General features: G+C 38.9%; 3 protein-coding genes across 4 annotated transcripts; all 3 read right to left on the reverse strand.

The window, feature by feature from the left end:
- Window positions 1-54: 54 nt before the first annotated feature.
- On the reverse strand, window positions 55-5,626 carry LOC119997638 (aspartokinase 2, chloroplastic-like). Of its 2 annotated transcripts, none has more exons than XM_038844781.1 (14): window positions 5,428-5,626; window positions 4,825-5,334; window positions 4,651-4,733; window positions 4,450-4,490; window positions 3,860-4,014; window positions 3,506-3,655; window positions 3,282-3,377; window positions 2,766-2,882; window positions 1,895-2,014; window positions 1,727-1,819; window positions 1,535-1,651; window positions 1,270-1,386; window positions 856-918; window positions 55-449 (listed from the first exon to the last, which is right to left on the reverse strand). In XM_038844781.1, the coding sequence occupies exons 2-14, from the start codon at window positions 5,230-5,232 to the stop codon at window positions 300-302; spliced, it is 1,710 nt and encodes a 569-aa protein (XP_038700709.1). In that variant the 5' UTR covers window positions 5,233-5,334; window positions 5,428-5,626; the 3' UTR covers window positions 55-299. The 2 variants fall into 2 exon arrangements, with proteins under 2 accessions (XP_038700709.1, XP_038700708.1); XM_038844780.1 differs by having other exon boundaries at window positions 1,529-1,651.
- A 598-nt stretch (window positions 5,627-6,224) lies between these two features.
- LOC119997582 (transcription factor ICE1-like) lies at window positions 6,225-9,962 on the reverse strand. The gene is made up of 4 exons (XM_038844705.1): window positions 8,785-9,962; window positions 8,154-8,378; window positions 6,971-7,141; window positions 6,225-6,529 (listed from the first exon to the last, which is right to left on the reverse strand). Exons 1-4 carry the CDS (start codon window positions 9,844-9,846, stop codon window positions 6,446-6,448), a joined length of 1,542 nt encoding a protein of 513 aa, XP_038700633.1. The 5' UTR covers window positions 9,847-9,962; the 3' UTR covers window positions 6,225-6,445.
- Window positions 9,963-11,946: 1,984 nt separating this feature from the next.
- Window positions 11,947-13,536, reverse strand: LOC119997567 (short-chain dehydrogenase reductase 2a-like). The gene is made up of 3 exons (XM_038844682.1): window positions 13,405-13,536; window positions 13,170-13,244; window positions 11,947-12,868 (listed from the first exon to the last, which is right to left on the reverse strand). Exons 1-3 carry the CDS (start codon window positions 13,422-13,424, stop codon window positions 12,064-12,066), a joined length of 900 nt encoding a protein of 299 aa, XP_038700610.1. The 5' UTR covers window positions 13,425-13,536; the 3' UTR covers window positions 11,947-12,063.
- Between the last annotated feature and the right edge of the window lie 782 nt (window positions 13,537-14,318).

Below are 14,318 nucleotides of genomic sequence, written 5' to 3' on the forward strand. Positions count from 1 at the left end.
TTCATTACAAGGATTATCAAGAGAAAATTTGAGCTACTTCGAAGAAGCTAGGAGAGAGAAGAAGAGCATATTAAGTTTATATTATTAAATTAGATTGTTGGCAATTAATTAAAAATTCAAGAAAGAATTAACCCAAGTCAAAACTAAGCCATCGAGATACATGGTTTCATATCTGATGCCCGATTCAGATAGCAAGCTTCATTTGCTGCTATCACAAAGACGGGAACCAAAGTTTCCCTTAATCATAAATTAACTAAGCAAAACGTATATATTCACTGGAGAAGCCCAGTGGATGCTCATCAATGACCATTTGATGATGCTGACACAGAACCATTCTCGGATCCGAGTTCCTGATCTAATTCAGTAACATCACTCTCAAAGAAGGCATTATGAAGTGCCTTCACACACTGCTCTGCTTCGTCGTCATTTACGATCATTGAGATGTTAACCTAACAAGCAAAGGTAAAACCAAAATGTGACTAGCTCAAGTACAGTAAAGCCAATTTTTACAACCAAATCTCAGTCTGAAAGCTGTATCAACATCTATTAGACAGGTTACATGGTACAAAACAGTCATCTGGAACACACAAGAAACTGTTTTAATATTTCAGTTGGAAATTTTTTGGGTATATGATCACAAATTCTAGATGTGGTGGATTCCAAAATATCATATGCTTTAAGGTTTCAAGAGAACATCTGAAATTTCAGGGCTGTTTTTTTTTTTTTCCATATTGGGGCTGATTGACAAGCACCTATCAGTGCTCGGCATCTGTTAGGTTCAAAAGTTGAATTACCCTACCAAGCTTAAAGTAACATGAACGAAAAGAAGAGATGATAGAATTAAGTAAGAGAAACCTTTGACGCGCCTTGAGAGATCATCTGAACATTGACTCCATTGGTTCGAAGTACACGAAATACCTGCCATCAAATTCATTGGAATAATAATATGAAACCGATTACAAAAAATTAAGCATAACGAAATAAGATGGAGGCTTCAGCAAAACAATCCCTGAAATAGCCACCCATTGGTATGTATCAAGGTTCCGTCAATTTTAAGAAAAAAAAATACAATCCACGTGCTTTTAAATCTGTGAAAGTCAGTAGGGACATATATCCAGAACAGCAACTCAAGGATATTGATGTTCATCGGTATGACTTTGGGCAACCATAAGAAGTTGCCATAAAGACATTCACACAGAGCCCGATCAGTATTGCTAAAATAAGTTAAAGCACTGTATCAAAGAAATGAGAAATGTGTCAAGACTACACCTTCTCTAAAATCAGCGAAGACCTCTGAACATTTCCAATAAGAGAAATAATTGATCTTCGTTGAAGAAGATTGACGATGGCAATCTTCTCTAGTTCTTCTACAACATGGTCAAGTTCCTGTATAAAGAGGATGGTTAACCAAATAAGAATGGGGGGACAAGGATAATGAAAGGTCCCGCTACAATAAAAAAAGGTAATGCTAAAAGAGGAATGGTATAGAAGTATGCTCAGTCAAAGCACAAAAAGTATGGTATCATACGCTTGCCTGCTGTATTAGCTCTCTGCTCCAAAGTTTTGAAGGATCCAGAGTCAAGGAAATACTGACTTCACTAGTAGCCACGACATCTACTGATATGCCCAAGTCTTCAAATATTGCAAAAACCTGCATTGGGTTATGTGTCTAAGAACAATCCAGACACCAAGAGGACAGAGGGCATTTATAAACTAGGTTTCTTACCTTTGCAAGGAAGCCATATTGACCAAGCATACGAGTGCTCACAATATCCAACATAGTAACATTCCGTTTCAAAACAATGCTGGTTAGTACTGCCTGCAAATAATAAAGTAATGATCAAATCTGTTTAGAGTACATGACAATTCTTTGGTAAATAAAACTGCTACAAACCTTACTCATGTCTCTTGACCTGGTGATGACAGTTCCTGGTGCATTAGGGTTATAAGAATTTTTTACCCTCACAGGAATGTCACACTCTCTAGCAGGCCTCATTGATTGAGGATGCAGGACCTGCGAAAAGGAAAAAGAATTAGTTGCAGGACTTGACCTTGTTTTTCTCGTGCATGTTCAGCTTTCATCAACATTTCCCATACCCCTTTATTCAGGGGATCCATAAACAATCAGGTTATTACATATTTCTACCAGTTTGAAAACCAAATTTCATCTATTTTGCAGGTCTGATAAAAGGAGGCACAATAGACAAGGTTATTGCTACAGGTCAAGCAAACATAGTACTAGACAGAAAATGCAAGACTAGTAGCCATATTCCACCTCAATAATCCAGTTAAATGCTTCTCAAGCCTCGTATTTTAGTCTTATCTGCATTTTAGGATATGGGTACATCTAATTTTACAAATTATGCCAGACCAATATAGTTTGTCAGGTACCAAAAGCAGTAAGAAATCGTGAATCCTCATCAACATTAAATGGAACTATAGGATTCAGATAACCTTTATGGGTTTTCTACTTTATCCTTTCCTTATCCTTTCTCTTTCTTTTCTTTTTTCTAAAAAAAGAGTTTATCGACAGGAAATGTATTTATTAATATCAAATTCGAGAAAACACAATCCCTTGAAGAATTTAAAGTTCTTTCAAGCCCTAATCATCCAACCCCTTGAATTAACCTTAATTGCTTAAAATCCCTCGCAAGAACTTTAATACATCAAGTAACAAATATAAATTAGGCCAAGTAGTAACTATAAAAATAGCAAACAAATAGCGCATGGTCTGTAAAACCAATCAAATGAGAAGTCAATTATACCTGAGCACCAAAATAAGCAAGCTCGGAAGCCTCTTCAAATGTCAAATAAGGGACAGGTTCTGCACTTGGATATATGTTTGGATCACATGTTAAAACGCCATCGACATCCTTCCATACCTGTAACACAACGATTAATTTCTATTTTGTTTAGTCCCAACCACTGGCAAACATGTGACCCAATGGTAGAGTTGCAGTGCAACCTAGAGGTCATAGGTTAAATTCCTAGAAACATTCTCTCCACATATTATGTGAGGGAAAGATCCGCGTACATCCTGCATATCCCCTACCCCAGTACCCCACCCACTGCGGGAGCCTTGTGCACAGGAGTTGTTAACCCCTTTTTTACCGTAGTCCCAACCATCAATTCTACAAAATGCGAGAAAAAGAAATGGCTTCATGCATTTGTTATTAGCTTATCAGCACATTCAAGGATTACAAAAGATCTACATCTAAAAGATGCTAAAGAGCTTGTTAATTGATTAACAACAGAGTCAAAACTTTAGTTTCTGCACCAACCTGAATCTCTCGCAACCCCAATGCTTTTCCAATTGTCGTGGCAGTCAAATCACTACCACCTCTACCCAATGTAGTAATGGCACAAGATTTCTGGCCCTAAAGTCAAATGATCACCAAGAAAGAAAACAATGAGAAAGAGTTTATGCAACAGCTACAGGAGAATCTTAATTTTGATATTTTAAAATTTCAAGGGGAATAAAAAAAAACTTGCTAGTAGTAAAGACCTTGCCAAGGAAACCAGTGACAACTGGAATCGCGGGATCAGTAATCCAATCACCATGTAACATCTTTGCAACAGTTGGATAAGTAGCTTCCAAAATGTCTGCATTTGTGAAGTCATCCGTGGTTATGAAACCAATTTCGAAGGCATCATACTGCAAAATAGAGTTCACATCTTTAATTATCTATAAATTTCCATTGGATTTTACCATAAATGAAAGAATAGAATAACATATAATACAGAGATTACAATATATTTGCATTCCAACAACTTTCTTCAAAGTATAGGTGTGTCTATATCAGTAACGATGGCCTCTAACTCATAAATGCGATTAAAGAATGGTAGATAAGGAACATACTTGGCGAGCTTTAACACCAATTTTGTTCAAGTATGCTGCAAATAGCCTTGTAGACATGCATTCTCCAAATGAAACTAAGTAGTCCTTCGTACGTAAAGTCAACTCTTTCATCATAGCAATTCCCTTTAGAAGTTGCCCAAGTTCTTCCAGGTGCGCTGCAAAATTAATCCACTTCATTACACAGCCCCAAGCACCAATAACAGCACATGTAAATCAACTAATAAGATGAGCAAACAAAGACCAGAGAAATAAGAGATGCCACTAGTTCTTGCAACATTGCTTGGCAATAAGATAATGAACTAACTTCATACAATTGCAACGTGAGCACAATGAATTCATTTTAGTGAATAAAGTTCCAGAAATATCAAGTTGGCTTATGTCTAAATTCCAGCGACTAAAATGCCATATACAACAGTAAAGGGATGTAACAGAGAAACAGAGTTTTGGGATGTTGGATGTGAATTGAGCAGGTGCTTCTTGAACCATGGCATTATATGCTTAAGCAACCTAAGTCCTTGTTCGCAAACAAAATTATTCTCTTGCCCAACACATACAATATTTTGTCCGCTGAGCACATAATTAATACTTACTAGTAATGATAGACCTGTCTACCCCAAGCTCATCAGCTGCCCTGTATAAAATAAATAAACAATTAAACAAAATAAATGATGCCCACCACGGTAATTACAAAATTCATTTGCCAATGGCTAACCAAGAAGAATTCATTGTACCTTTTTCCTTCATTAATGAACACCTTACCAAATAAAAACAAAGAAATTATTGTTTCTTACCTGAGATGCAGCTCTTCTATAAAACTCAACTCGTCAATACTGTCTACCTTAGTAACACCACAACTAACAGCCTTCTCTCCTGCCTAGTAATTAAGCAGCCAACGTCACAAAAGATTCCCATGGTATTCGAAAACTAAATAAAAAAACACAAAAACATTAAATATGGATTTATACCAACAAGAGCTTGTTGGTTGTCTTTCCCATGGCAGAGAGAACAATCACAGGCCTCTCATTCGGGAAGCTACATATAAGATCAGCAACCTCCCTCATCCTTTCTGCAGATGCCAATGACGAGCCACCAAACTTCATTACGCAAGTCAGTTGATTCTCGGCCTCAATCTCCCCAAAACTTGGGTTCTCCTCAGTCTTGTTCCTTACAAGCATGTCTACACTTCCTCCCTCGCACCTAACTCGCAAAGCACTACCTCCACAAACATCTCTCGTTCTTCTACACAACTCAAAACTCGCCACCTTCGAAGAAACCGCAAGATCATTATCTCGCCGTGAAAATAATGGCTGGCGAGTCTTCTGAAGAAGACAGCCGCCGGCTTTAACAGCACAAAACTGCATTGATGCCGTCATTTTCTGAATCACCTCAACCTATCGGATCTAAATTTCGACAAATTAAGCAAAGCCAAAAATCTTCCAACTCAACAAGAATGCTTCAATCTTGGGTAGCTCGATCTGCATCCCCATTTCCAATTCATCAATAAAATAAGAAATCACACACTCAACATAATTGATTTGCGAGAAACAAATATAGGAGAAATATGTTACCTTGAGACCGAGCTCCCAGAGAGATAAACTAGAGAACAAATTATTTGATTTGGACACTAATGATTGAAAGAAAAATGAGAAAGAAAAAAATGTCAGCAATTCAAGGCGTTCCGAGTTGCGCGAGTTGCTTCGGGGCTCTGAAAGTGCGAACGACTTAAAGAATGCGGCGGCGGACTATCGACCAACCTAAAAAAACGTGTTTCGAATTAGGGCATGTTTGCTTTTCGCCCAAATTCTCTCTATATTTGGTATTTACATGGCAAATTCGCGTAAGAATTCAGTCAAACCAAACGCGGCCTTGAAAAGTCATTTATGTTATTAAAGCAAACGCAGCCCTGATATTGGGTCAAGATTCTGTCTCGTTATTTTGATCTCATGTCGGTTAAGTGACAGCCATAGCCTATTGCTTGTTGACTATTTCAAAACCCTAATTTACCGTTCTTAATTGAATTTGATCAATTGTTAATTGTCCTTAATGGACCAACAAGGATATCAATTGACCATCCATGCATAAGAAATGCCAGCTTTCCAATTTATTTATTTTCACGACTCCTCCGTTCCCATTAAAAAAAAAAACGAAACACTTATATGTGTGTGAAAATTTGTTATATTTGTCTTTCAAAATCTAGTTTGATTTTCTTGGCATAATTTAATGAATGATTTGGAGTAACAGGGCCCAGAATTGGAGCGGGCCTACATTCCATCAACAGGCCCATCAGCAAATGAGAGGGGCCCATCAAAAGTCCAAACCATATACAAAGTTCAGTTCCAACATTCAAAATACATATTAATCCATGTAAACCAAGCAAATAAATTCTAAGAGGAGATTTTATTCTAAGAGAAGACGTTTCATGTGCAGTTGCAGCATAACTAAGCACAAACATACCATAACCAAGTGAACCTACAAACTCAGTTAACAAGTTTATTGACTCCCGAGAAGCCAAGCGATTTACAAATTATCCGAACTAAAGTTAGTGTCTCAGTTTTGATGGATAACCATGGATTCCAACCATCCCAGCTACATCATACCATGAAAGCCTGCCGAATCCAGAAGTACTGCTTTTATCTGCTCAGGCAAGACATCTTGGCCTTCCCTACATTGCTGACGAACCAGAAACAATAAAAGGAATCAATCTCCTGATGTCAATGGTATGCGATGCAACTTCAAGACAAGAATGCACCATTCGGAACCAGGAAAATATTCTTTTAAAGAAAAAAATTTTACCCACAATGCTTGTAGAACAGATAATCAAAATATAAGGCAACACAGTTAAAGCTCTTCCGCATTCACAACATCTAAAGCAACCCCATAGTGCTTCACCCCAAAAAAAGGACGCATTTTGTCACTAGAATTAGATCAACCAAATTAGCCATTAATTGTGTGTGAAAGGAAATGGCAGAAAAAAGGATAATAGCAAAACACACAGAAGTATGTATAACATAGATGCAAGTTCAGGGAAAAAAAAAGTATGGACGTCAAACTAATCCAATGCATTGCTCCATAGAGACCAAAAAGCGATGATACTGACATGAAGAAACTAACCTCAGCCCGGAACACGTCCAATGCAAAACCATTGAAACAGCTGATGACAGCCTGCTGAATGTCCAATCCAAGGTTGTCCAAAGCCCTCATGGTGGAGAGCAAAAGGCCTGGCCTGCGAGCACAAAACATGTGAATGTTGACAGCCCTTCCCTCTCTTACCCTAACCTCCACCTACAAAAAAGCAGAAAAGTGAATATATATGAGTTTCCTCAAATCATGGCACAGTTTGTAACTCAAACACGAACATAATGGAGCTTACAAATAATACACTTACATCATCTCCGATATTATCTTTATACAGGTTAGTAGGTTACCTTAGCTGAAAATCGATTTTTTTTTTCTTCAAGTTATGGGCTTATTCTTAATTTTTTTCGGAAGGGGGAATTAAAAGTGTAAGGAGTTGGCTGCCACTAACTCATTTGACATTTATATAACTATCTATATAAAGCAGCTCATTTGAACTGACAAGAAGGGGGGGAACCTAAAATGAAACGCTTCTGAATCAACTCGCACACACGTATGTGTCACTCTCATTGCTCTTACACATACGCATCCATAGAATAAAGAGACAGGGAAAGGAAGGACACTACTTGACCCAATCCAAGGTCAACGACCCCGATAAAATTTCTGCCCTGGTGGCCATCATATTCTTAATGTACAAACTACATATAATTTTCAAGAATTTTTCCATGTAATTAGTTAATGTAGTATTTACAAGATGTGACCTTACATTGGCCACTCATGCTTACCAAGCAGTCAAGCACACGTTTTATACACAGATAAGACAAAACATAGGACCCCACCATTCACCTAACTACAAACACAAGAACTTGGCTCTTGCTGAGGTTAGATATTTAACTATTCGGTATGTTGTATTCAAATTAACCCTAAGACCTGAAAGGCTAAGATGGACAAGTACAAGTCCAGCTAACAAGCTAGCTCCACTTTTAACTTATCTGCGGCGTTTGGCACACTGATACCAATCATGTCAGACGCCATTACATACACGGGACCAGACCTATGTGCTAGTTCTTTTGTTTCTAGTCTTTACAAGTCAATATATCACATGATCTAGATCAGTAAGAGCAATTACCTAAAAAAATATACAAGCACCAAGACATTAAGAGAGAAAAAAAAAATACTCCCAGCGGGCAATAGCACCAAAACGATTGATTAGATTTACCCTTGCAGGCTGGCCTTTAGGGCTTGGCAATGAGCCAGGGCATAGTTCTTCTTTGACACGGCATGGAAGAGTAGATGGGGTGGGTGTCAAAGGATGGAAGCTTGTTGATGATGGCAGCAAAGAACCAGGTGGGGCTGACTCCAATTCATTGTGAAGATCATTGATCCTCTGAAGAAGTTCCTTTAAGTAATCAATGGCATCTCCAAGTATTGAAGCTCTATCCATCTGAAAACATTATGGCCAGTGAGCAGTATGAACAATTCAAGAAAAAAAAAATAAAGCTCCAAAAACAATGAGTCCTCCATGGAGGCTTCAGAGCTATTCCTAACCCAAGATGGTCCAGATAACTTCAGAATTCAAATGACTAAAAATTCACACAAGTTGAATTTCACATATTACAAATTCCCATTTCTTACTTGCAGTATCTAAAGCATTTCAGCTCAACTTGGATGCCCAATATGGGACTCCTAAAATGTTAGAGCACGATTAAATATAGAGATGATGTAAATGGCCATTCATGCATTGGATACTAGAAACAACGATAAAGCATAACAAGGACTAAAAGTGACGATATCCAAATTTCTGAAAAATCAAAACCTTGAAAATAAAATTTTAAAAAAAAAGTCCATACCTTGCTGATCTTGGGTACTACAGACCTTAGCATGTAGAGCCTGTCGTTGAGCTTCTTCCTCCTCCGTCTCTCAGCCATCAGATTTTTCGCTGGCATCCCCTTCTTCTTCCCCTTCAAATCACCAGCAGCACCTCCACCATTTCCCGTCACTGTACTATTTGCATTCGAATTGCACTTGGTACTCTCGTCCTTCTGCTCATCGGAATCATAATTCAAACAAGAAACATCCATGCTGGCCTCCTCCATCTCTCCCTCCTCGCTCCTCTTCCTCTTCATTTCTCTCTCCAAATCTCCATATCTCAGGCCCGAGACCTCCAGGTTCCCCAATCTATCAGAGCTCTGCCGCAAAGCCGCCCGTTTCTGGAACAAAGTGGGCTGAGGCAAGACTTCCAGTGACCTCAAAGCCTTGGCTCCTCTGTTCAAGAACAGAGTATTATCAAACCCATCAAAACCTCCGACAACACCATAACCCCCGCCTCCGCTTCCATCGGAAACCGGGAGCAGCTGGGCGGCTTGAAAGTCCGGACTGCTGAAATCCGTCAGATTCGAGACATGGGTAGGCGGAAATTGGGAGAGGAAAGCGGGTTCGGACCCGAAATCAAAGGCATTGTCGAAGGGGATGTTGAGGAGAGAAGAGAAACAAGGTTTGGGTGACAAGAATGAGGAGTGGGACTGCGTGGGGTCGAGAGTGAATGGCTGTGATGGAGAACATGAAGAGGAGGAGTCCATCGAATGTTGCAATAGAAGCGTTTCAGCTGATGGGTTTGCGTAGAATGAGATCTCTCTGATTTCCTGGCTGCTCAGAAGGTCAAGGTGACGAGAAGCTGGCGGCGGTGGCGGCGGGTTCATGTACCAGTCAACAGTTGTGTCGAGCATGGATTTGAAGGTCGAGAAGGACCCATTCATGGCGGAAATATCTGCCTCATCGTCTTTAGACCCCATCCCATTGCTTCCTCCATTGTTGTTGTTGTTGCTGGTGTTTCTGGTCCAAGAATCCGAGTTGTCTTGCTCTTGCCCTTGCTCTCCTTCAATCCATACGACGCCGTCTGCTCCTATCACCATCTCTCTATCTATGTCTTCCTCTCTGCTTCGATTAGAGCAACCAGAGGAAATGAACAAAGAAGCAGATAATCCCAGTTGGGGAGGGAGGGATGTGTGTGGAGTGTGGACTGTGGTGTTTTATCTATGTTTGTGTGCTCAAGCCAATGGACACAATGACCCTTCAAAAGTTTATTTATTTACTCAAACGACATTTACGTCAATTATTACTTTGCCCCTTTTTTCTTCCTTTTTTACTTGAATGATTTTGTATTCTTTTATTTATTTATGGTTTTTTTTTTTTATAAGCAGTTTATTTATGGTTTGAAAGCCTATGAATTGTTGTTAATTTAAACATACACTTAGTCGAGAAAGACAAGTAAAGTGCCTAAAACAAGTATAACTTGAGCTGTTGTAGTGTTAAATCAATAAATCTTATATCATATATATATATATATTTAAGAATTATCTTATGCGGACACCTACAAATTATATATCAACAATGTTAAAGAAGTATTTATTTTCTTTGCATCGTTTTAATGAAATCAAACTCAACACCAAAGGAAAGGAATAATTGTTTTCAAAAAAAAAAAATGTTCAAGTCCAATTTTTTTTCTTAATACTCCGAATTTATGATCCTCATTTTTACTCCAATTAATATAGAATGTTAGATGTTAAGTGAGTATTGCATATGTATTTTCAATCAATGTAGAGTGTTACATGTTAAGTGAACACATATACCACATAATTAATTGGTGATCATAAATTGATAGTATGTAGCATTATTCTTTTCCTAAACTCTGAAAGTATTATAATCGATATTGTCATTAAGAACCACTATGTCCCCGGAATAAATATAGGCAGCTTGTACTCTCTCTTTAACGATATCAAACAAAGAATGTTACATTTTTTTATTATCTTCAGATATTTTTATGGCTTCCACACTAACTATTTTACATCAAAGATAAGATTACATGACAAAGGATCCGGTTAGCCCTGGTCTTCTCCCCCAAGGGTAGGAACACTTGATTGGTAAGTAATAAAGGATTTGGGTTAGGTTCAAAGTCCACCACTTTGATTAATTGATTGTTCTCTTTTACTTTGAATTGCATGCCCTTCAAAACAAGTAATTAGTGGCAGCTGCTGCAGCTTGAATGTTGAAATCAATAAAGAAAGAGAAACCCATTTGGGCAGTGAGGCATTCCCCATCATGAAAGGCTTTAGAATAAAATTTTCCCAAGTTTCTCGTGAACCCCTTTTTACCTTTCACCGCCCAATCAAACCTATCTCTTGCTTTATTGAATTTTTTTCCAACACTTGTCCATTTCTCTCTACGGTTTCTTCTCAATTCACCTTGGTCCTCTCAACTGATGATGATTCTGCATAATTAGATTCAGACTCAATCTCTGGCTGCTGCTTCAAAAGTTGCCCCAACTTTACTCGTAATCAGTCCTCCCTCTTCACGTGATAATCTTACATATTTTGCTTGTCCGATAACTATAATTTTACTTACACGTGGCAAACATGCAACTCTAATTGAGAGTACCTAATAAGACACAGAAATAGTGGGGCCTACTCCTAGCTAGTCTTCTACATGCATGCGCTCCTAACTGGAAGGATTGCCCATGTCGATGACCATTTACATGATATGATTGTGAGGGCGTTCTGGTAATTACATCCAGTCATTTTGATGTAAGAGGAGGAAGAGATGGATATCCAACTTGACATCTTAAGGAGAAGGGGACCAATATACCAAATTGGATACGACCAACTCCCATTAATGGATGGATTAGCTATGTTACTCAAAAAGGTCACGCTACTTGGATTCTAGAATATATCAATGCTGGATCAATCACTTGGTTATATCTATGGGTTTAAAGTGGATGCATGTCATTAATGTCGGAAATTTGAACCGTTGAGAATATTTTTCTAAGATTTTTCTGGTCCCGTGGACTTTCATCCCATTTCAAGAAAGGGGTTAGGCACCTCATCTTCACAAACATGAACTTCGGTATAATTTTATCTATTGTCGACATAGTGCAGAATGTTGCGAAGATTTGAAATTTACTCACACTTAGTTGTCTGACGGGCATGCTAGTTGGGCAATTCCTCCTCGATCAATACTAAAAAAGAAAAATAATTCCTCCATCATGCAATTGATGTTTCAATCCAACACATGTGCATATCTCACATGACATTGCTTGATGATGTCCGAGTTTTATTCTCATGCAAAAGACAATATTACACAACTTGATCAGGAGAAGGGAGCCCGAGACTCTTAAAGCAGGTGAACCCTCCATCAACGACCAGGTTATGACCAGTTACATATTTGGCCTCATCTGATGCTAAATACAAGGCAGCCTTGGCCACATCAATTTCTTCACACGTAGCCCCTTTAAGCTCACTTAGCCCTTCAATAATCTCAATCACCCTTTCTCGGTCAACACCCGGATATAGTTGGGCTATTTGGCCCACGGCGAGAGGAGTTGCAATTGGGCCTGGAGAAATGCAGTTGATCCGAACCCCATGTTGACAGAGCTCACTTGCGATGGCCTTTACCATCCCGGGAATTGTGGACTTTGATACTGAGTAAGAGTGTTGGCCCAGCCCACCAATGAGCCCACTAATGCTAGATGTGCAAAGAATGGACCCAGAGCCGGCGCTTATCATCACCCGTGACGCGTGCTTTATTCCGGCGATCATGCCCCGAACGTTGACCCGCATGACCCGATCGAAGACGTCCAGATCAAGATCAGTAATGCTTGGTGGGAAAATCGGTCCTGGGATTCCTACGTTGTTGTACATTATGTCAAGTCTCCCATGACGGGCCACGGCTGTGTTTACAACTTCTTCTACTTGGGCCTCTACTGTCACATCACAATGAACAAAGTGGGCTGCATGGCCCAGCTCATTTGCCGCTTCTGGGCCAATCTGAGAGTCAATGTCAGCAATGATGACTTGGGCTCCATGTCTTATGAACTCATGGGCTGTAGCCAACCCCAGCCCATTTGCACCTCCAGTTATTAGGGCTACTTTGCCTTCAAGCCTGAAAATCGTAGGTTTGACTAGGCATAATGTATTCATGTTCGTGACAATTGCACTAAACAACATTTGATATAGTGGTCCTATTCTAAGCTCCCCGAGGAGCCCATTAATAGATGGTCACCAAGAGTGTTGGGGGTGTAGACGTAAAAAAAGGAGAAATGATAGAGGTTGTTGCTAGATGTACGGAATAAGAACGCATGCAACAAATCAATAAATGGAAGAAATTAAGTTGAAAGCTTTCAAATTAAATATACATGCACGTAGATCGAGTACTAGTAATTTGATGAGTTGATGAAACTTACTTTCTCCATTGTCCTTGCGTTGAGTAAAATCTGAAGGGTTTTCTAATTACCACATCTGCGATAAACTTGAACTCTCTGGAGTTGCAAAATTGGACAATACAAAAGGAAAAAGTTCAATAATATCAATTCCACATACCTAATTAATTAACAGCTATCAAGTTCAAGTGCGGGGAGGAAGAACGAGAGTAGAGAAGTAGTATATCTATCCATCTCTGTGTGTAAATTAAGAGCTCACCTGGCTGAGAACCTGGGCATGTTGAAGTTTAATGAAGAGCAAACTGTGAAGCAGTTGGTGCTGGAGAGAGAGAGAGAGAGAGAGAGAGAGATTTTGATGTAATGAAGAAACAAAAAGGTGCACACCCCCCACGGAGAGAGAGGGGATTTTTTGCTGTGTTGAATATTGATCTGTCATATTCAATGATACTAATTAATCAAGTCAACTATACTAATTAATTATGTTTATTTTTTTAAAATTTAAAGTGAGAAACTAGTGATTTTAAATGCATCGACAACCATATTCCAACTGGCGCATTGTGTGGCTGGAGCATGTGGAACACAAATATACGTTTAAGCTAACAATAGCATTTTCCAAAGTCAACTACGAACCCCTACCGACACAAACCCTTATTTTAACCAATATAAATTCTTCCATTATATTATATGATATGTATTAATTATACTAATTTAACTGGGCTAATACACGCCGGTGCTAGCTTCCTTGATTACCATTCGTGTATATATGGTCAGTGTGCGGTGTTCAATCCCTACAAGCAGTTTGTTGTGTGTATTTGTGTGAGTGTGTGGGGGTTACATGTGTAGTTTGAGCGATATGTGTGTGCTTTTGTTATCAGATATAAAAAAAATAATAAAAAACTTAACTGGGCTAATTACAGTTGAACTGAGATATTGGGCCTTATTTTAGTGGACTTTAGTAATTGATAGCCGAACCCCGATTTGGGCTCGGCTATCCTATAAGATGCGGAGGGCTCGCGAATCTCATGGCCCATTAATTGCATAAATGCTTGTTACGTATGACAGGATGGTGTAGCTCCATAGAGTTGATTATATCCTTCCTCTTATCAACCTATCCTTGAATTTCTCACTCACACTCAACCTGATTTTCTTCTCCTTAAAAGCCTATTCGGCATT

This window comes from Tripterygium wilfordii, chromosome 4 (assembly GCF_013401445.1).
Source record: "Tripterygium wilfordii isolate XIE 37 chromosome 4, ASM1340144v1, whole genome shotgun sequence".
In the NCBI taxonomy this organism is placed as follows: domain Eukaryota; kingdom Viridiplantae; phylum Streptophyta; class Magnoliopsida; order Celastrales; family Celastraceae; genus Tripterygium; species Tripterygium wilfordii.